At 43.6% G+C, this 23,243-nt stretch overlaps 1 protein-coding gene across 2 annotated transcripts in view; it reads left to right on the top strand.

The window, feature by feature from the left end:
* The window catches only part of LOC126183905 (AMP deaminase 2), a 450,522-nt gene that overhangs the window by 109,181 nt on the left and 318,098 nt on the right, over positions 1 to 23,243 (top strand). The window contains exon 1 of one of the 2 annotated variants that reach the window (XM_049926258.1): positions 9,125 to 9,194. The exons of the other annotated variant lie outside the window; for it this stretch is intronic. Coding sequence (XP_049782215.1) covers positions 9,137 to 9,194 — 58 coding nt within the window. The 5' untranslated portion in view covers positions 9,125 to 9,136. Of the gene's footprint in view, positions 1 to 9,124; positions 9,195 to 23,243 lie in introns of those variants that run through there. 2 annotated transcript variants of the gene reach the window in all.

A 23,243-nucleotide genomic window follows, 5' to 3' on the forward strand; every position in this document is an offset into this window, starting at 1 on the left:
AGGTATGAGATAGATTATATAATGGTAAGACAGAGATTTAGGAACCAGGTTTTAAATTGTAAGACATTTCCAGGGGCAGATGTGGACTCTGACAAACAGTCTATTGGTTATGACCTGTAGATTAAAACTGAAGAAACTGCAAAAAGGTGGGAATTTAAGGTGATGGGACCTGGATAAACTGAAAGAACCATAGGTTGTAGAGAGTTTCAGGGAGAGCATAAGGGAACAATTGACAGGAATGGGGGAATGAAATACAGTAGAAGAAGAATGGGTAGCTTTGAGGGATGAAGTAGTGAAGGCAGCAGAGGATCAAGTAGGTAAAAAGACGAGGGCTAGTAGAAATCCTTGGGTAACAGAAGAAATATTGAATTTAATTGATGAAAGGAGAAAATATAAAAATGCAGTAAATGAAGCAGGCAAAAAGGAATACAAACGTCTCAAAAATGAGATCGACAGGAAGTGCAGAATGGCTAAGCAGGGATGGCTAGAGGACAAATGTAAGGATGTAGAGGCTTATCTCACTAGGGGTAAGATAGATACTGCCTACAGGAAAATTAAAGAGACCTTTTGAGAAAAGAGAACCTCTTGTATGAATACTAAGAGCTCAGATGGAAACCCAGTTCTAAGCAAAGAAGGGAAAGCAGAAAGGTGGAAGGAGTATATAGAGGGTCTATACAAGGGCGATGTACTTGAGGACAATATTATGGAAATGGAAGAGGATGCAGATGAAGATGAAATGGGAGATACGATACTGCGTGAAGAGTTTGACAGAGCACTGAAAGACCTGAGTCGAAACAAGGCCCCCGGAGTAGACAACATTCCAGTAGAACTACTGACGGCCTTGGGAGAGCCAGTCCTGACAAAACTCTACCATCTGGTGAGCAAGATGTATGAAACAGGCGAAATACCCTCAGACTTCAAGAAGAATATAATAATTCCAATCCCAAAGAAAGCAGGTGTTGACAGATGTGAAAATTACCGAACAATCAGTTTAATAAGCCGCAGCTGCAAACTACTAACACGAATTCTTTACAGACGAATGGAAAAACTAGTAGAAGCCGACCTCGGGGAAGATCAGTTTGGATTCCGTAGAAATACTGGAACACGTGAGGCAATACTGACCTTACGACTTATCTTAGAAGAAAGATTAAGGAAAGGCAAACCTACGTTTCTAGCATTTGTAGACTTAGAGAAAGCTTTTGACAATGTTGACTAGAATACTCTCTTTCAAATTCTAAAGGTGGCAGGGGTAAAATACAGGGAGCGAAAGGCTATTTACAATTTGTACAGAAACCAGATGGCAGTTATGAGAGTCGAGGGGCATGAGAGGGAAGCAGCGGTTGGGAAGGGAGTGAGACAGGGTTGCAGCCTCTCCCCAATGTTATTCAATCTGTATATTGAGCAAGCAGTAAAGGAAACAAAAGAAAAATTTGGAGTAGGTATTAAAATCCATGGAGAAGAAATAAAAACTTTGAGGTTCGCCGATGACATTGTAATTCTGTCAGAGACAGGAAAGGACTTGGAAGAGCAGTTGAACGGAATGGATGGTGTCTTGAAGGGAGGATATAAGATGAACATCAACAAAAGCAAAACGAGGATAATGGAATGTAGTCGAATTAAGTCAGGTGATACTGAAGGAATTAGATTAGGAAATGAGACACTTAAAGTAGTAAAGGAGTTTTGCTATTTGGGGAGCAAAATAACTGATGATGGTCGAAGTAGAGAGGATATAAAATGTAGACTGGCAATGGTAAGGAAAGCGTTTCTGAAGAAGAGAAATTTGTTAACATCGAGTATAGATTTAAGTGTCAGGAAGTCATTTCTGAAAGTATTTGTATGGAGTGTAGCCATGTATGGAAGTGAAACATTGATGGTAAATAGTTTGGACAAGAAGAGAATAGAAGCTTCTGAAATGTGGTGCTACAGAAGAATGCTGAAGATTAGATGGCTAGATCACATAACTAATGAGGAAGTATTGAATAGGATTGGGGAGAAGAGAAGTTTGTGGCACAACTTGACCAGAAGAAGGGATCGGTTGGTAGGACATGTTCTGAGGCATCAAGGGATCACCAATTTAGTATTGGAAGGCAGCGTGGAGGGTAAAAATCGTAGGGGGAGACCAAGAGATGAATACACTAAGCAGATTCAGAAGGATGTAGGTTGCAGTAGGTACTGGGAGATGAAGAAGCTTGCACAGGATAGAATAGCATGGAGAGCTGCATCAAACCAGTCTCAGGACTGAAGACAACAACAAACAGCGAGGGTACACCTTCACTGGTGGATAATATGTTACCGAACACTTTCCCTAGCCGAGTGCACTTCCACTATATAAAGTTACAGTTTCAAACCGCTGTGGAAAGAGAACTAGTGCTGAGGATGACGTAAAATTTGAACAACATACCATTGACGTAGAAGGAAACCTCATGAAACAAAAAAAGCAAAAAAAAAAAGAAAATTTGACCAATAGACGGGGATATAAACGTCGGAATACGCACATTGACTGACGCGCGTCACACTGCAGTTCCTCAGTTTGCGTCCGAGACGCCCAACCTATCTCGGTGAAGGATCGCGCGCTGCTAATAAAGCTCTTTTAAAAGATTGGTGACTGTGCGCTAAGTAACCCTGCAGTAGTTCTGGACACGAAAGAGTATGAAAAACGGCATTGGTTCGATGTCTGCTAAGGGCGTGGAGAAAATGATTACAAAATTCAAAAAGACAGGTTCTTTTGAAGTGCAGTGTGACAGATGGAGGAAGGCAGTTAATGCGACGACTGTCGAAGATGGGGTTACAGCATTGCAGGAGGGCCGAGCGTTGGTGTGCAAACATGCAGTGCATTGCCCGAATGTTGGACATGCATGAGTGTATGTGCATAAAACGTGATTAAACATCCTGCGTTTCTATCCATACAAAATCACCCATGTTCAGTAATTGCTTCCTGCTGACCTAACAGCAAGACAAACGTTCGTTATGAAATTTCTTGCTCGCATGGCCATGGTACGTTTTGTGTACAGACAAAGCCCATTTCCAAGTATATGTCAATACGCAGAATTGCAGAAGATGGGCAACGGAAAATCTGCACGCTCATCAACTAATACTTCTTGATTCTGCAAAGGTGACTGTGAGGTGCCGGTTGACGGCATCGTTTCTCACACTGCCTTATTTTTTCGAGGAGATGAGTGCGCCGGGTCCCGTTACGTGTACCATCGCGTGTAATCGATAGGAGTCTTTTTGCGCACCAACTTCATTCCAACCCTTCAACAGCGTGGATGGGATCATTTTTATATAAGGCGACGTGCTTTCGCACACTGCACAGACAGTGAAGTGGCTGCTTTAGAGGCATTTCGAAAAAGTTAGAATTATCAGTCATTTCCCTATACGTGGCCCTCCAGGTTACCTGATCTTCATTCGTGTGACTTCTTGCTGTGGCTTACTGAAAGATGTGTTCAGTGCTGCTGTTACGAACGTAGCTGAATTTAAGGCAAGCATTGCGCCATGCACTCTGAACGTGACCTTGAGATACTCCGATCTGTTGTGGAACATGCTGTTAATCGATTTCAACATGTGGCACAAAACGGTGGGCAGCGTATTGAGCATGTCTTGCGCCAGTCGTACGACAATTAGAAATCGATGTCAGTTAGCTCTTTATGCGGTTTTTGATTCCAGGTCAATTGAAAACCGATGTCATTTTTCCTTTTATACTGTTATTAGTCTCGGGACAATTAAAAACCTATTTTTCCTATCCGAAGAATTGGCTTACATAACTAACAGTCTGTTGACTGCCGAACTTGGGCAGTCATGCACATTGAACAGTACGGGTGGTGTAATACGCAACTGGCAGTCATGCACATTGAACAGTACGGGTGGTGTAATACGCAACTCAGACCAATAGCCGCCGTATTGCGATATCTGTGATTTGTACCCGATCCTACTTACGTTAAGACGCTTACAGCGCCTTCCATTAGCGAAATTTTCGTTAATTTTATTTTTCCGTAACGTAACGGAAGTCACGCAGACTGATGTAATTCAACTGACGTGAACAATATATTTTCGTTGTTAATTAAGATTTTTAACGTAGTACCAAAATTATTCTTGCTGTCTTTTCTTGTCATTTCTTTAAAGTTCCCCAGCTCAGTGTGGTATTTATATTCCTCGAAGCCACGTAATCCTCCTTGGCGGATAACGTACCTTACAAAATTACCGTTAGCCATTAAATATTACTTTTTTGCAAATAAATTACATCCAAAGCGTTAATTTCTGTCGTTGCTTCTAAGAAAACTGAGTGATCGCTTACCTGAGTCAATCTATCACTATACCTTTTGAAAGGAAAAAGATTAGTTATGGTATCAGATAATCGACATATGGTACACCCTTTCGTACCATTCATTCTCATTCTATTTAGTCTGCGATACTTCCTACAATATTATTTACCATAATACGCCGTACCACGTGCACCTTACAGCGGTTTTTTTAACACTTTGTTGCTAGCGTTCTCCTTAGTCGTTGGCGGGATTATTAGCCTCTGATCTGTTACTCTTGTTTTTCCTTTTCAGTAGATCACGGACGGAGATCTTTGAGTAGATAATGCACTTTGTTAGTTTTACCTTCTTTGTTATGTCCAGACCGGATCTCTCTTTTACGTGTATTTCTGAGCTCCTGCTTCCAGTTTGTTGCAGCTATATTGACTAGCTATTTACAAAAATTATTAATGTGCGTGATTTATTTTGGACTGTAACGTTCGCTACCTCTTCAGTTTTTCCAAAACCATGAAAATCATTTAATGAAAGTTCCTTTATTTTACCGCCCGAAGCATTGTAGTAATGTTGGATTCCACTCTTCAGCTTGAAAATGACACTATCACTCCTCATTGTAGCGCCTAAGTCAGCTTTGGCAGCCAGTCTTGCAGAAACGTTCGTACTCCCATCCAATCAATTCACTGTTCAGTTTTTAGTAAATGGTTCAATAATTGTAACATGCAGCTGCATGTAGAGTTAGTAAATTTGTGGGAGCTCCTTAGACTTTAGGTGTCTCTTGTGAATTGTCCATTGGCGATTACTGGACCTCTATTCCCTATGATCATAACCTAATCTTTCGCCATTGCCCTCCCCCTCGCCCCTTTTCCATTACGTAAAAAAAGGTATCTGCAGCTAATTATATTAAACGCCATATCGACTATATCAAACGCCATACGAAAATCGATTAACACGTAAGGACCCTTTAACGTCGGTCGCTGTTTTAATTTTAATCACGTATGTACCGATAGTTCTGAGAATACTTCAACCAGGAAGACCTGTATGGCCACAACCAGTCACCTCGCACATTGTCGTCGCGAAACGGATTTTGAAAACTCACCCAGCAAAGTTTAACATGTTGAACGTTTCTCTGGTGTCGGCCGATGTAGCCGAGCGATTCTAGACGCTTCAGCCCGGAACGACGCTGCTGCTACGATCGCAGGTTCGAATCCTGCCTCGGGCATGGATGTGTGTGATGTCCTTAGGTTAGTCAGGTTTAAGTAGTTCTAAGTCTAGGGGACTGATGACCTCAGATGTTAAGTCCCATAGTGCTTAGGGCCATTTGAACCATTTGTTTCTCTGGTGGTATACAAATACCGACTATAAAACTGTACTGATATTGCATCTCGCCTGGATACGTCTTACCGAGCGGACGATTTTATAAATTCAGCAGGTCTTCAGTAGAAAATGTCATTCGTAACTGTCTTTCGTGGACCTCTATGACCAACCACCAGTACCTTCTACATGAATTCGGATATGTTGTGGTACCAATGAGGCTGTCCGGTCTAGAGCAGGTAGCGAATGAAATCTTCCCTGTCCGTATTAGAATAAGCACAAAAGGCACATTTGAAAAGGGAGTCGGAATTAAATGGAACGTCAGCATAGCTACACATTACCATACTCGTTACTTGCCAATGCCTGCACCCCTTCCCTAAGCGTTGCGAGCCGAGGCTAAAGTGTAACTAGAATGTTACATTTTCGGTATTAAAAACTGAAAATGAAAAATTTTAACGTGTTGTTGATACCAAATAGATAATCACCTATATTTAAAAGCGCCGGAAGAGCAACCAGGTTTTAATTTCGCAGAGAGGGATAACCGTAAACATATTTTTGTGCTGTGAACTGCAAGAAAGCTGCAACGATGTTGATGGTTTTACTCGGAAAGATACTGCTGTGTTCTTTTATTCAGTTTATGCATTTTCTGAGTGGTTTTACGTTCTACAGGCATGAAGCGAGATGTAGACAGAACAGTCTCTAACAAATGGAAGATAAAATAGATCTGACAAAAAAAATCGGTACGCATGTTAGTAAGACAATAAATACAAAACACGAGATTAAAACACATTTCATGAAATGCAGTTTTAGTGCATTAAGAGCCCACATTACTTACGTCGCAGTGACAGTAAAACAACAGTCTTGCAGTCAACAGGTAGAAAGTCAATACGTGGAGTTGTGCACCTGGTACAACGATTGTGCCTCCTAATCTCGAGAGCTCGTATTTCTTGAGATGTCCTGCTTCGCGTCTTCAGACATCATCACGACTTCTACTGAGGCTTGTGTAGCCATGCTATCGGGAATCAGAACCTGAAGCCGACCTCACCTCTGAATCTGCCTTGGCTTGAAATGAATGTAAATTTAATTAACTATTAAGCTTAAGTCCGAAGAATTGTTTTCGGCAACCTCGACCCATTCTCTTCCTTCCGCAAAGTGAAGTGGTCGGTATATTGGATACCACCCCCCCCCCTCCCCCCTCTGGCTGTTCATATATTCGGTTTCCATGTTTCACAAAATAATTTTAGGCCATTTCCGGGTTGTTCCCTTCAAATAGACCACGGCCAATTTGCTTCCTCATTCTTGTTCAGTCAGAGGTCGCGCGCAGTTTCACTTTAGTCGTCTGTGAAACATTAAACACTACTGTCCACTTCCGTTGATCCCATTTTAAGCTCGTGTGCGTCTGCCTTTTCTTAACCGTATGATTCCTCGCTTTGGTTTCCTTTCCATGGTCAACGGAAGACTATGACTGCGATTAATCTGAGAGTTCCTTCCGTTACTACGGGCTGCGGTGAAGATCGTTCTTTGCCTTCCTGCTGCCTGTGAAGTGACCTATCAAAATACACTACTGGCCATTAAAATTGCTATACCATGAAGAAATGCAGATGATAAACGGGTATTCATTGGACAAATATATTATACTAGAACTGACGTGTGATCACATTTACACGCAATTTGGGTTCATAGTTCCTGAGAAATCAGTACCCAGAACAACCACTTCTGGCCGTAATAATGGTCTTGATACGCCTGGGCATTGAGTCAGACAGATCTTGGATGGCGTGTACAGGTACAGCTGACCATGCAGCTTCAACACGATACCACAGTTCATCAAGAGTAGTGACTGGCGTATTGTACGAGCCAGTTGCTCGGCCACCATTGACCAGACGTTTTCAGTTGGTGAGAGATCTGGAGAATGTGCTGGCCAGGGCAACAGTCTAACATTTTCTGTATCCAGAAAGGCCCGTACAGGACCTGCAACATGCGGTCGTGCATTATCCTGCTGAAATGTAGGGTTTCGAAGGTATCAAATGAAGGGTAGAGCCACGGTTCGTAACACATCTGAAATGTAACGTCCACTGTTCAAAGTGCCGTCAATGCGAAAAAGAGGTGACAGAGACGTGTAACCAATGGCACCCCATACCATCACGCCGGGTTACGCCATTATGGCGATGACGAATACACGCTTCCAATGTGCGTTCACCGCGATATCGCCAAACACGGTTGCGACCATCATGATGCTGTAAAAAGAATCTGGATTCATCCGAAAAACTGACGTTTTGCCATTCGTGTACCCAGGTTCGTCGTTGAGTACACCATCGTAGGCGCTCCTGTCTGTGATGCAGCGTCAAGGGTAACCGCAGCCATGGTCTCAGAGCTGATAGTCCATGCTGCTGTTCGTGCAGATGGTTGTTGTCTTGTAAACGTCCCCCCCCCCTCCCCCCCATCTGTTGACTCAGGGATCGAGACGTGGCTGCACGATCCATTACAGCCATGCGGATAAGATGCCTGTCATCTCGACTGCTAGTGATACGAGGCCGTTGGGATCCATTACAGCGTTCCACATTACCCTCCTGAACCCCACCGATTCCATATTCTGCTAACAGTCATTGGATCTTGACCAACGCGAGCAGCAATGTCGCGATACGATAAACCGCAATTGCGATAGGCTACAATCCGACCTTTATGAAAGTCGGAAACGTGATGGTACGCATTTCTCCTCCTTACACGAGGCATCACAACAACGTTTCACCAACAACGTTTCACCAGGCAACGCCGGTCAACTGCTGTTTGTGTATGAGAAATAGGTTCTAAACTTTTCTCATGTCAGCACGTTGTAGGTGTCGCCACCGGCGCCAAGCTTGTGTGAATGCTCTGAAAAGCTAATCATTTGCATATCACAGCGCCTTCTTCCTGTCGGTTAAATTTCGCGTCTGTAGCATGTCATCTTCGTGGTGTAGCAATTTTAATGGCCAGTAATGTATTTACTGAAGAAGCTACAGATATTCAAACCACTGTGGCACTTGGCTCTTTACATTACATAAATGAAACGCATTGTCAGTAGTGAAAATCTTATAAATACGTAAAGAAAGTCCTATGTTTAATTTGTTTACTCACTGCTCTATGCAGTGAAGCATCGTACTCCTCTTCGTTCGTGTGCTTTTACGATCACTTGTTAACTTCATGGGTCTGGGAGGTGGGCGGCGGGGAGTGTAGATGGGTGGGGAGGACGGGTGGTACAGGTAACCTTGTTAGTTTTCGGTAGATAATACTCTGTTCTGCACATTGTGTCTAGAAATAGAAATTATTGATTTCTCTTCTACTGCGAGGGCAGAGTGGGGCGTGTGCGACCGTAGGATGTTTTGCGTGCGTGGCAGTGACGGTGGCTTCGTGACTCGCCGGGCGTCCACGTCGAAAGTGAGAGGTGCGACTACGAAGTTTGGCCGGCGTACCTCGGAAGTCCGCAGCGGGCGTTCGGCCAGCGGCCATTGTCAGCTAAGAATAGTCAGCCACACGTAGCCGATGAGCGCCGCTTGCGCCGCCGGCGCGGCCAGTGGGAGTGCAGCCTCCGCCCAGACATGTGTTCGCGCGGCGTTCTCAGCATGGCCGACTTCACGGACGACGCCGACAACGGAGGTGAGTCCAGCGCCCTGGAGCGCTCCAGCGGCCGGCCGGCGCCCCAGGCGGGGGTCGATCCGCTGTCAGCCTCCAGTCTGGTTCCGTTGGCTATCTGGACCAATAAACAATCACGGCCCCTGCAGCAGCGAAATGTCAACGCAAGGAAACACACACACACACACACACACACACACACTCACACACACACACACACACACACACACACACGATTATTAGTTTTTGAAACTTCATCCGACGACGGCTCGAACCTCCTTGTCCACTCCCCTACAACCTCTTCGTTGGAACTTGTTTCCTTCCTCGTACTTCTGCCTTCATCGTATGTTTATCACTGAAATGATTTATTTGATAACCAGTTTGTATTGGCTTTTAACCTACATTCTCGAGGACTACATATAGATATACTTCATTTTTACCAGCACTTACGCATTTTTACGCCCTGCCCTGGGTGAAACCGAGCGAGATGTCGCAGTGGTTAGCACACTGGACTCGCATTCGGGAGGACGACGGTTCAATCCCGCGTCCGGCCATCCTGATTTAGGTTTTCTGTGATTTCCCTAAATCGCTCCAGGCAAATGCCGGGATGGTTCCTTTGAAAGGGCACGGCCGCCTTCCTTTCCCATCCTTCCCTAATCCGATGAGACCAGTGACCTCGCTGTTTGGTCTCTTCCCCCCAAACAACCAAAAACCAACCCTGGGTGAAACAAGACATTTATTAATTTAACGAGAATGCGATTCAAATAAAATTAAGAACAAAAAAAGTTATCATTATCGATTTCCGATGGTTACGTTCTTTTCAGCCAGTGAATGTTGCCCTTTTTCAGTAGTGAAAAAGCTGTGCCTCATGAATTGTTTAAGTATCGCATCAGTTGAACACCTAAAAACCACAGTTGCTAGACTACTGGCCATTAAAATTGCTACACCACGAAGATGACGTGCTACAGACGCGAAATTTAACCGACAGGAAGAAGATGCTGTGATATGCAAATGATCAGCTTTTCAGAGCATTCACACAAGGTTGGCGCCAGTGGCGACACCTACAACTTGCTGACATGAGGAAAGTTTCCAACCGATTTCTCATACACAAACAGCAGTTGACCAGCGTTGCCTGGTGAAACGTTGTGATGCCTCGTGTAAGGAGGAGAATGCGTACCATCACGTTTCCGACTTTGATAAAGGTCGGATTGTAGCCTATCGCGATTGCGATTTATCGTATCGCAACACTGCTGCTCGCGTTGGTCGAGATCCAATGACTATTAGCAGAATATGGAATCGGTGGGTTCAAGAGGGTGATACGGAACGCCGTGCTGGATCCCAACGACCTCGTATCACTAGCAATCGAGATGATAGGCATCTTATCCGCATGGCTGTAACGGATCGTGCAACCACGTCTTGATACCCGATTGAACAAATGGGGACGTTTGCAAGACAACCACCATCTGCACGAACAGTTCGACGACGTTTGCAGCAGCATGGACTATCAGCTCGGAGAACATGGTTGCGGTTACTCTTGACGCTGCATCACAGACAGGAGCGCCTACGATGGTGTACTCAACGACGAACCTGGGTACACGAATGGCAAAACGTCAGTTTTTCGGATGAATCCAGGTTCTTTTTACAGCATCATGATGGTCGCAACCGTGTTTGGCGACATCGCGGTGAACGCACATTGGAAGGGTGTATTCGTCATCGCCATACCGGCGTATCACCCGGCGTGATGGTATGGGGTGCCATTAGTTACACGTCTCTGTCACCTCTTTTTCGCATTGACGGCACTTTGAACAGTGGACGTTACATTTCAGATGTGTTACGCCCCATGGCTCTACCCTTCATTCGATCCTGCGAAACCCTACATTTCAGCAGGATAATGCACGACCGCATGTTGCAGGTCCTGTACGGGCCTTTTGGATACAGAAAATGTTAGACTGCTGCCCTGGCCAGCACATTCTCCAGATATCTCACCAATTGAAAACGTCTGGTCAATGGTGGCCGAGCAACTGGCTCGTCACAATACGCCAGTCACTACTCTTGATGAACTGTGGTATCGTGTTGAAGCTTCATGGGCAGCTGTACCTGTACACGCCATCCAAGCTCTGTTTGACTCAATGCCCAGACGTATCAAGACCGTTATTACGGCCAGAGGTTGTTGTTCTGTGTACTGATTTCTCAGGATTTATGCACCCAAATAGCGTGAAAATAGAATCACATGTCAGTTCTAGTATAATTTATTTGTCCAATGAATACCCGTTTATCATCTGCATTTCTTCTTGGTGTATCAATTTTAATGGCCAGTAGTGTAGATTTCTGTTGAGTGCCCGAGTACGGTGAGACTACAGTTTATCAACAATCGATACTAGTAACACTTCGGAGCATTCTGTTATCGGAGAGTTATTCCAGTGAATAATTTTGAATATGATCTATCATGGAGATTGAAGGACACACAAAAAGCCGGAAAGTATGTGACATCTTTGGCCGATCTCCTGATAACGAGGAAAGCAGTCTGTAGCATCCAAATACGCTCGAATGTCTCGCGAACATACACGTATTTTTTAAACTCCCTTTTTAACATGCGTGTATAGACCGTCAAAGTAAGTTTGAAAGTTATGTTATACTAACTTCATTAGAATTATCTTAGGTGCTTTTTAGAGGTTACTCGAAAGCCGAAACATTCTCTTATCCTGTTACTTAAAATCCGTCTTGATTGCAAATTTTTTATTCATATGACCGGTTTCGGTTTATTCAGAACCATCTTCAGATCTGTAAAAATAATGATACTAATTTACTATTTCATGGAAGCAAATCTTTTTCATCCTATCTAATCAACATCAAATGTACAAGAACGTACCTGATATTTCAGTTACAGGAGTAACCCGTCCAAATGCAGCAACTTTCACATGCTACGTCACATAAAATTGGTTGGCAGAGTGTACGTCATTTATATTAATTATAACACTATTACCGACAGGTGACGTTTGGTACATTTGTTACATTCCATTTGCACATACTGTATTCAGTAGATCTTTTTTATGTTAAAAATACTTAATTAAAATATGTAGATGTCAAGGTTAAAATCTGTACTTGTCAGAATTAAAAAACAGTAAAATTATCATTTTTATACGATCTAAAAAGCATAGGGTGAATTATATATCTATGGTGCTGGTGTGAACTTGTTTTCCTCTACGGTCTGCTTCCGTGGTTCCCGCCATTTCGGTGTTGTGCCGTGGTCCGCTCAGTCGTCTGATGTCCATCGCCGCGGGCAAGAGGGCTGCACAGGAGGGTCCCGTCAACGACGCCAGGCGCTGCACGCGTCTTCCGGCTTCTCCACCGCGCACCATCTCTCATTCCTCGGCCTGGATCTCCACACGCAACAGTTGTCATCTTAGTAGGTCGTCATAAATGCTAAAATAGGCGTTATGATTGAATTCGCTTTGCTCGTTGAGGATTAAATCCGGATCTTTATTTTTGTGGGTGTATATTTCAATTTCTTCCAAAATGTTAAGAAACCGTCCCTTATGAGCTCTATGCAGGATGTCTACATTGTGTTCAATGTTCGTGACTGAGTGCTTTGTCGCAGCCATATGCGCCCCAAAAGCTGTTTTGTTTTGAGAGTAGGTGTGCTCCCTGAATCTGGTTTCAAAGTTACTACCAGTCTGCCCTATATATTGTTTACAGCAGTCATTACATTTGATCTTATATACACATGAATCCTGAAATTTATTCCTACTATTACATATTCTATGCCGGAGCTTCAATTTTAACGTGTTATTTGTTCGGAACCCTATTTTAACGTCGGGTTTACGAAAGCATCTTTCAATTTTGTCTGTAATTCTTCCATTGTAAGTGAGAGCTACATACTTTTTTCTTGTTGTTCCTCTTAACAGCTACTTGACTTCCTTCTATTTGTTCCATTTGCCTCTTCTTTATCTTCCTATAAATATTCATCACCTGCTTACACGTATATCCGTTCGCTACGGCCACTTGTTTTAAAATACTTAACTGCTTTTCTACTTCCTGTTGGCTTAGTGGCAATCTTAGTAGCCTGTATACCATCGAAGTAAAATATGCCCATTTGTATCGCGGTGGGTGACAAGAGCGCTCATTTATAACTAGATCTGTACACGTAGGTTTTCTGAATATGCTAAATTCATGCTTCCCATCTTTCTTTACTAGTGTTAAATCTAAGTAATCTATACGGTTGTTTTCTTCAAATTCCATGGTGAATCTAATTTTCGGGTGTTGAGAGCTCATTTTTTTGCTAAGTTTTCGATATTATTTTTATCTCCTTTGTATAATAAAATGGAGTCGTCAACATATCTCCTGTGATATACAATTTTCTCAGCGATATTAGGATTTTCATCAAAGAATTTGTTTTCTAAGTGATTTACAAAAATGTCAGCCAGCGTCACAGCTAAACTGTTCCCCATTGCCAGCCCGTCTTTCTGTTGATAAATTTTACCATTGAAAGTAAAGTAATTGAACGGAAGACTTGTTCCAACATTTCCACTAGTTCAATCACTTCCCCCAGTGCCAATTTACCATGAGTGAGGAGATTGTTCTTAATTATCTCAATCGTTTCTTTTACGGGAATGTTTGTGTACAGATTGGTGATATCCAATGAAGCTAGTGACTCATTCTGTGGTATAAGTACGTCTTTAATTTGCTCGGCAAATTCGTAGCTGTTGCTAATGTTGAAAGTCCGACAATATGTATATGCCGCCTTCAATCTGTTATTTAGCTCTTTATTTAATTTATAACTTGGGCTGCTGGTGTTATTAACGATTGGGTGAATCGATTTTTCAACTTTATGGAGCCTTCTTTGTGGCCGTAATTCGGGGATTCGCGGATTCATTACTTTCAGTTTAAACTTTTCCTCCTCTGTGAATAGAAACACACTGTTATCTATTTGTTTTCTTATTTCTGTTTGAAATTTCTTGGTTGGATCTTTCTTGACTTCTACTATTCCGTTTTCCATAAAGAACTTTTCAGTTTTCTCTATTGAACTAGTGGAAATGTTGGAACAAGTCTTCCGTTCAATTACTTTACTTTCAGTGGTAAAATTTATCAACAGAAAGACGGGCTGGCAATGGGGAACAGTTTAGCTGTGACGCTGGCTGACATTTTTGTAAATCACTTAGAAAACAAATTCTTTGATGAAAATCCTAATATCGCTGAGAAAATTGAATATTACAGGAGATATGTTGACGATTCCATTTTATTATACAAAGGAGATAAAAATATCGAAAACTTAGCAAAAAAAAAAAAGTGCTCTCAACACCCGAAAATTAGATTCACCATGGAATTTGAAGAAAACAACCGTATAGATTACTTAGATTTAACACTAGTAAAGAAAGATGGGAAGCATGAATTTAGCATATTCAGAAAACCTACGTGTACAGATCTAGTTATCAATGAGCTCTCTTGTCACCCACCGCGATACAAATGGGCATATTTTACTTCGATGGTATACAGGCTGTGCAGCCCTCTTGCCCGCGGCGATGGACATCAGACGACTGAGCGGACCGCGGCACAACACCGAAATGGCGGGAACCACGGAAGCAGACCGTAGAGGAAAACAACTTCACACCAGCACCATAGATATATAAATCGCCCTATGCTTTTTAGATCGTATAAAAATGATAATTTTACTGTTTTTTAATTCTGACAAGTACAGATTTTAACCTTGACATCTACATATTTTAATTAAGTATTTTTAACATAAAAAAGATCTACTGAATACAGTATGTGCAAATGGAATGTACCAGACGTCACCTGTCGGTAATAGTGTTATAATTAATATAAATGACGTACACTCTGCCAACCAATTTTATGTGACGTAGCATGTGAAAGTTGCTGCATTTGGACGGGTTACTCCTGTAACTGAAATATCAGGTACGTTCTTGTACATTTGATGTTGATTAGATAGGATGAAAAAGATTTGCTTCCGTGAAATAGTAAATTAGTATCATTATTTTTACAGATCTGAAGATGGTTCTGAATAAACCGAAACCGGTCATATGAATAAAAAATTTGCAATTAAGACGGATTTTAAGTAACATTATAAAATCACTGATTGCTGTTATCCCATAAGACATTATGTCTGTTAAACCGAAACCGGTCATATGAATAAAAAATTTGCAATTAAGACGGATTTTAAGTAACATTATAAAATCACTGATTGCTGTTATCCCATAAGACATTATGTCTGTTTTTGCAAAATTCTCTTATCCAATACAAAAGCAAACATCTTCCTTTCCGCGCAGTGCAGCCTGCTTTGTGTAGCGGAACATGACAGAAACTCACTTTTCCGTTTCGCGGAACACCAGCAGCAGTAACGCCACGGTACTACTGACCGGTGCCAAGGTCGCAGCCACGGGGCAACAACCGAAAGTTGAGTCAGCTGCTAGTCGTTGGCCTAGCAGAGCCCAAACGACGAACGAATTTTATTTCCTCCGTCGCGTGTATGAGTTGTGCGTGATGTCTTAAAAAGTTGTGGTAGCTGGTGCCGGCAAGAGCGCGATGTTATTTTTAGACTGCCATACACACTCTCGTACGAATTATTTCCGACTGCGCAGCCAGATTGTACTTCTGTACACTGCGGGAATGGCTGTGGAGTGGTTCTAAGAATATGAAAATAACGAAAGAAGATTGCTTGCTACTAATACCTTCACCTTCTTGTGACAATTGACTCCTAATGGGATGAGCATTGCTTGTTGTGAAAATAAAACAGTCATCATTTTCATCATCATCCACCAGTTCAGAACATCTCACGGTTGCGCACCAGTATCTAAGTGTCGTCTTGCCCTCTTATGTTGTAATTGTTTTCTCATTCCTCATCATCTCTGTCATAACTTTCACCACAAATGACAAAGAGAGACATTGCAAACGAAACAGCTCTACAGTGTTTAGAATTATGCAACACGTTTTATGCTCAAAAACTGATTTTTTTTTGTTTGGACAACGAAAATCTCGTCTACAAAAATCATCATGGAGTCGGCAGATAACTTATGTAACTCAGCTCACTCCGTTCATCCATGAGATCCACAGACTGTAGGTAGGGACAATCACGCAGATACTTCACTTCAGGAAGGCATTTGACACCGTCCAGCACTGCCGTTTAGTGAAAAAAGTTCGAGATTATCGATTATGAGACCAGACTGCAACTGGACTCAAGTCTTCCTTGCAGATAGAATTCAACACGTAGCGCTTAACGGAACAAAATCGACAGACGTAAATGTAATTTTCTGAGTACCCCAAGGAAGTGTGATAGGACCGTCACTGTTTATAATGTATATAAATGATCTAGTAGAAAACACCGAAGCTCTTTAAGACTGTTGGTAAGTGATTCAGTTGTCTATAAGAAAGCAGCAACGCCAGAAGACAGAATCAATTTCCCGAATGACCTGCAGAGGATTGATGAATGGTGGAGACTCTGGCAGTTGACCCTGAACATAAATAAATGTAACGTACAGCGCATACATAGAAGAGATCCACTTCTGTACAACCACACTACTGATGACAAATTGCTGGAAACAATATCTACCGTTAAATGATTACGAGTAACTATCCAGAGCGACCTTAAGTGGGATAACCATATAAAACACATAGTACTAAAAGCCGATCCCAGACTGATATTCACTGAAAGAATCTGAAGGAAATGTAACTCCTCCACCAAACAAGCATTGTACAAGGCGTGTGTTAGTCAGATTCTTGATTGTTGTTCATCAATCTGGGACGCTCACCAGGCAGCGCTGATAGAAGAGAGAGAGAAGATCCAACGAAGAGCGGCACGTTTCGTCATGGGTTCGTTTAGTCGGCGCGAGAGCGTTGCGGAGATGGTCAACAAACTCCAGTGGCAGGCATTACAAGAGAGGCGTTCTGCAGCACGAAGACGTTTACCACTGAAGTTTCGAGAGAGCGCTTTCTGGGAAGAGTCGGACAACATACGAGAGGTATTTTTTTTCCCTTTCCTTGACTTCTTCGGTGTTTCCAAATCGGTGTCCTTTCATGCCCCTTTGCATGCGTGGAAATAAGAAAAATCGCACGGAGCCAGGTCAGGCGAGTAAGGTGCGTGAGACAGCGGAACCATATCATTTTTAGTCAAAAACTGTCTAACAGACATGGCTGTGTGTGCAGGTCCGCTGTCGTGGTGGAAGAGTCAGTCTCCTGTGTGCCATAAATTGTTTGAACCGAGCTCCAAGATAACCCACTAATATCTGACAGTTAATCAGTTGGCTGTCAACGGTCTGTGAGCCCAAACTGTTGAATTTTTTCAATATTTTCGTCGATTCGGACAGTTGATGGACGTCCAGAACGAGATTTGTCATCAATCCACATGTCGCCATTTTTAAATCGGGCAAAAACTCGTACACTATAGTTTCTTCCCATCTTGGTAAACCGTTTTCAACATTATATCAGTTTCAGCAGCATTTTTACCGAGTAGAAAACAAAATTTCACAGCTGCACGTTGTTCACTTAAACTCGCCTCATAAAAAACGAAACAAGAACAAAACAGCGGTAGCAAAAACAATCACAGCAGACGAAGAAAACAAGCCAGCTCGACAACACAGGCGGCACTGAACTGGCAATGAGTTGCGCTACAAACGCATATTGGCAGAAGTGCGTACTACACAAGCTCCACACACGGCAATAGCCCCACGTATTACCCCCTCCTACATACATCTTACGGAATGATCACGACGAGAAAATAGAGCGTGTTATCCGCGACTGGAACAGGAAAGTGGGAGGGGGATGGGGGGAGATCAGTAGTGATCCCGGAAGTACCCTCCACCACACACCGTCAGGTAGCTTGTGGAACATGACGTTCATGTAGATGAAGTGTAAACTCCCCCGTAGAGTGGAAGTTTTTATTTATTAATTAATTAGAGCCAGTTCGGTAGCTTAAACAAATACTTCGTCAATCCTGTGATGATGATCCCGGGGTTAGATTCGTTGACCTGCACTGTTGGATATAGAACAATGAGCTGCTCCTGAATAGTATGTGTTTGCACCGTGATCAGGAAGCAGCTATGCGGGTTGTAGAGTAAATCAGGCGTACACATGAGCATTTTTGGATTAAGAAAAGCACTCTGAAGGGTCGCCAAACAGTTACGCGTAGTATGCAACAGGGCAAGAGTGGACGATCTGTACGTGAGACGGTGGGTCATCTTGAAAGGTCAAAGGAAAATACACCTAGTATCAGTAAACTGCAGAAGCGTCCTGGATAAAATCCCTTATTTAGCATCTCTTCTTAATGGTAGTAACACTCACATGGTACTTGTTTGAAAGCTGTGCGACACCAGCAGTAAATAGCAGCGAAATCTTAAATTTCGATTGGACTACATATCGGAAAGATACACTGGAATGCATCTGTGGCAATGTAATTTCTGTTGCTGTAAATTCACCAACTTCTAATCATACAAATAACGAATGCGAATGTGGGATAGCCTGTATGTGGTTAAATGTCAGAGGTGGATACCCACATTAAATGAAGGAATGATAGAAACACTTCCGAGAAAACTTGAAAAAATGGTGCATAAACTCACCGATTAGTGGGAGATCTGTATATGCCGAATATTGATAGTAAGACATACTCGTTTAGAACTAGAGTTAATACATTTGTTTCACTGTATTAAACCTTTCTCCGAAAGTAAAAATATACGTCGTAAACCAAAAGGTAAAGGAAGTTGGGAAGATATTACTGTGTATCGAGTGAAGCAAGAAAATGATTAGAAACTATTTAAGCAGACAAGAGCAAACATTCAGCTTGGGACTGAGAGTATGGGGAATGTATGCTACAAATACGGAAGTATCTTAGGTTCAAATGGCTCTGCGCACTATGGAACGTAACATCGAACCTAACCAACCTAAGGACATCACACACATCCATGCCCGAGACAGGATTCGAACCTGCGGCTGTAGCGGTCGCGCGGTTCTGGACTGAAGCTCCTAGAACCGCTCGGCCACTGCTGCTGGCGGAAGTATCTTAGGCCACATGTTGGATGAGACTGTGCCGTGGAAGATAGCGACATTAAGAAATTACTACGAAAACAGATAAGTCTCTTCACAGATTCAAACGAAGCCGAATCCTTGTTTATAAACTGAAAGTGAACAGAAAAAAAGTGCGCAAGGACACCTATGCGAGGAACGTTCAATGATTGTAATTTAATATCTTAACTGCGAGTTTACAAAACAAGAAATCTCCAAAAATCTCCTATGAAGTATTTATCCTATCGATTTTAAGTATTTGGCTAGTTGATAACGATGAGTTAATAGTGGAACTGTAAACTCTGTTTCGAAAAATTATCCACCGAAATCGATCACAAGACAGTAGCCACTTTGGACATTCCTATGCATGCGAAAATGATAACGTAGAGTCTGTGAGCCAGGAATTGGAAAAACAAAGGAAATTGCTTGATGGGGTAACCACTAGATTCTGTAGCGAATACGTGAAAGTACTTGGTCCTATTTTGGCAATAGACTGTTGTAGGCCACTTGAACAACGGGAAAATCCAAATCATTCAAATAAGGTACGAGACTTTACGGGAGGGTCGCAGGTCAGATGCGGAGAACTAGACACTGTTACCATATTCACGATGAAAAGGGTTTAAGTCCTTGTCCAGACATCTAGATTTTGATATTTCTAATCAGAATTTTACTTACAAAACGTTTATTTTTCGAAAAGTAGTGACGTTTCAAACTTCACTTATATTTTTTACTGCCTTTGTCTACCCATTAGTGAAGAAACAATGTTCAGTTGTGCTAATGAAATATGTTCATATTTAAGACACTGAGTGGTGTACTCACCTGAAGGCTAAATAAATTAAGAAAAAAATAACTTAATACGAATTCTTTAAAAAAGACATGGCCAGTATCCTTTCCAAATACCAGTCTCTAACCACCGCGTCGTCGATGGGATGGCACACCTTAATCTTCCGTCGAACCTCACTCACTTCTTACTAGCACCAATTTGGAAACCACCAGGGGACTCGCCACTCTTTGGCGAATTCGTGCTCGGCTACCACGGGGCCCCAGCCTTTGCAGCATTTTTTTCCCTTCTGTGCTCCATGGCTATCCTCATGCTATTATTTTTCCCCTCCCTTGGGGAACTTGTCTGGGGTGTTACTGGGAATGTTCTGCATTGTCTGTCGCTGACATAACAACAGTCTCACCATTGTTTTTCGCTCCCTTTTCCTTTCTTTGTTTCCCTTCTCTCTTTCCTCCGCTTCGGCGTTTGAGGTTCCTCTTTTTCTCCTTCCACCCTGTGCGCTCCTGAAGGCCGGGCCCACACGTCTGACGCGTAACGGGTGACTGGGTAACACATAATTCCCAGCCCTGGGTCGTCAGGTAGGCTTCGCACGTACACCCTGGTACAGGCCAGGCCCAGGGAGGGGTGACGGCCTGAGCTGCAAGCTTCTCAAATTGCCTATTGGCCCCCTGTCAGGTGTTCGGGAGGTGTAACCTGAGGTGTCAACAGTCACCTAAGGCGGGTGCGGCCCCTTGTGAAGGGGGGCCCCCCAGTTGGAAGGAGCACGCCATCGGAGACACTGGCAATCATGGGGGATTTTCTCGCTATGAGTCAGTCATCTTCCCAATCAGCGTCTAGGAAACTTAAACGTAATGAGGCTAAGGATTCAAAGACACTTCCCGCTGCACCACAGTTCCTCATGGTCTCTCGTACTGAAGACAGTCAATCCTTCGCCACGGTAAATCCGTTTATTATTCAGAAAGGTGTTGATGCAATTGTCGGCCCTGTGAAATACTGCTTTCGTTTACGGAATGGCACTTTGCTTTTGGAGACTGCTTCTGATTCTCAAACACAGTAACTGCTTGCCGCCTTGCTTCTCTATGGCTACCCTGTTCATGTCGAGGCCCATAGCACTTTGAATTCTTCCTGTGGCGTCATTCACGCTAGGCTTCTCGACTATCTAACCTAGGCCGAACTCCAGTCTCACCTCCCTAAACAGGGTGTCATTGCCGTCCATTGTGTAATGAAAAAGATAGATTCCTCCTTAGTGGCCACCCGCACTCTTTTTCTCACCTTTGATACACTGGTGCTTCCATCCAAGATCAAAGCAGGCCATGAAATTATCACACTCCAGGCTTACATTCCGAATTCCATGCGCTGCTACCAGTGTCATCGTTTCAAGCACACTAAAACGTCTTGTCGACACACAGCCAAATGTGTAACCTGTGATAGCGATGCACATGAGGGCGATTGTCCGCCTCCTTCTCCACACTTTATCAACTGCAATGGCGACCACCCCGCCTCCTATCGGGATTGTCCCATGGATCCTGATGAGTGGGCTGTCCAAGAAATCTGGGTAAAGGAAAAAGTGCCTTACCCAGTCGCTCGCAAGTTATTGGCTAGTCGCAAACCGTACGTTCTCGCGTCTGGCACTTACAGTTCTGTTCTTGTTACCCCTCGCTCCATGAAGGACATTGCCACACAGACATGCGACCTCCAGTTGAGCTCTTGAGGTTGTGAAATCGTCCAGTCTCAAGGTAGCATCGCCATCCCCCCATCCAGGTGTGCAACAAGCCACCAAACTGTCGCCTCAAGGGGGCGAAGCCACCAGCTACACAACCGGTTGGCCAGAAAGGACAGAGGGAGTACTCCCATGAAGACTTCCTCCTTCCCTCCAGCCAAACAACACCCGAGTCTTCCTCTAACCAGAAAGACTCGAAATAGTCCTTCGCTGACTCGAAGACCCTCTTCAGTGGTGTCGCAACGTGATACGTTAGCCCAGCCGGCCTCCGTGTTGCTGGTGCGTACCACCAACCGTTTTTCAGCGTTGGACTCCACAGACAGACCGCACAAGCAAGCCGATGCCCATGGAACAGGATCATCCTGCTTCCGTGCCCTGTACTAGCGACTCTTCACGGGCTGTCACTAGGCTACCGCCGAGGAGACACCCTACGGCTCTTCCTCATCATGACTCTCCTCCAATGGAACGTTCGCGGCCTTCAGTCCCACAGAGAGGATTTTCAGTTGCTTTTAGCATCACAGCGTCCCCTTGTACTCTGCCTTCAGGAAGCGAAGTTGCTCCCCACGACTGCTTTGAGCTTTCACATTTTTTTACAGGTTCGTTTTGACTTTCCCCCTGAGTTCGGCATTCCATCTCATAGGGGCATCATGCTGCTCATACAGCATGACATTCATAGTCAACCCATCTCCCTGACTGCCGATCTTCATGCTGTTGCATTTTGCCTTTTCCTTCCCCACCTGACTTTTTCCCTCTGTACCATTTATGTCCCTCTGTCATTCGATGTCACCAGGGCAGAATTCCTTCAGATTTCTGGGCAGCTACCTCTCCAATTTTTGCAACTCACGGGCTTTAATACACATAATCCCCTTTGGGGTTCTCCCAGGACCTGTCAGAGACGTGCCCTCTTGGCTGACCTTCTTAACCAACTTAACCTCTTCTGCCTTAACACCGGAGCACCCACTTTCCTTTCCGACTCCTCGCACACCTATTCCCCTTTGGATCTATCCTTCTACACTGCCCAGCTTGCCCATCATCTTGAGTGATCCGTTCTTTCTGACATCTACTCGAGCGACCATTTCCCATATGCTATCCGTTTGCTGACTGCTACCCCGCCTGAGTGCACACCCAAATGGCAGCTTACTAAAGCTGACTGCCAGCTTTACTCCTCCCTGGCGACCTCCGAATTGTGATGACCAGGTGGAATATCTCACAGACGTTATCCTTATGCTGCGGAACGTTCCATTCCTCGCACTTCCTCTTTACCATGCCATGTCCCAGTCCCTTGGTGGACTGAGGTATGCCGCAATGCAATTCGTGCACGGAGATGTGCTCTTCGCGTTTTTAACCGTGATCCTACGATGGCAAACTGCATTCATTATAAACAGACGCGTGCAGTATGTCTTGGCGTACTTAGGAATAGCAAAAGAGCTAGCTGGATTTCATTCACTAGTTCTTTTAACAGTTCCACCGCTTGCTCTGTCTTGTGGACCAACCTCCGAAGACTCTCTAGGACCAAGATCCATTCCCCAATTTCCGGCCTAACAGTAGCAGACGTTGTTATCGT

This window comes from Schistocerca cancellata, chromosome 1, assembly GCF_023864275.1.
Source record: "Schistocerca cancellata isolate TAMUIC-IGC-003103 chromosome 1, iqSchCanc2.1, whole genome shotgun sequence".
NCBI classification, from domain to species: domain Eukaryota; kingdom Metazoa; phylum Arthropoda; class Insecta; order Orthoptera; family Acrididae; genus Schistocerca; species Schistocerca cancellata.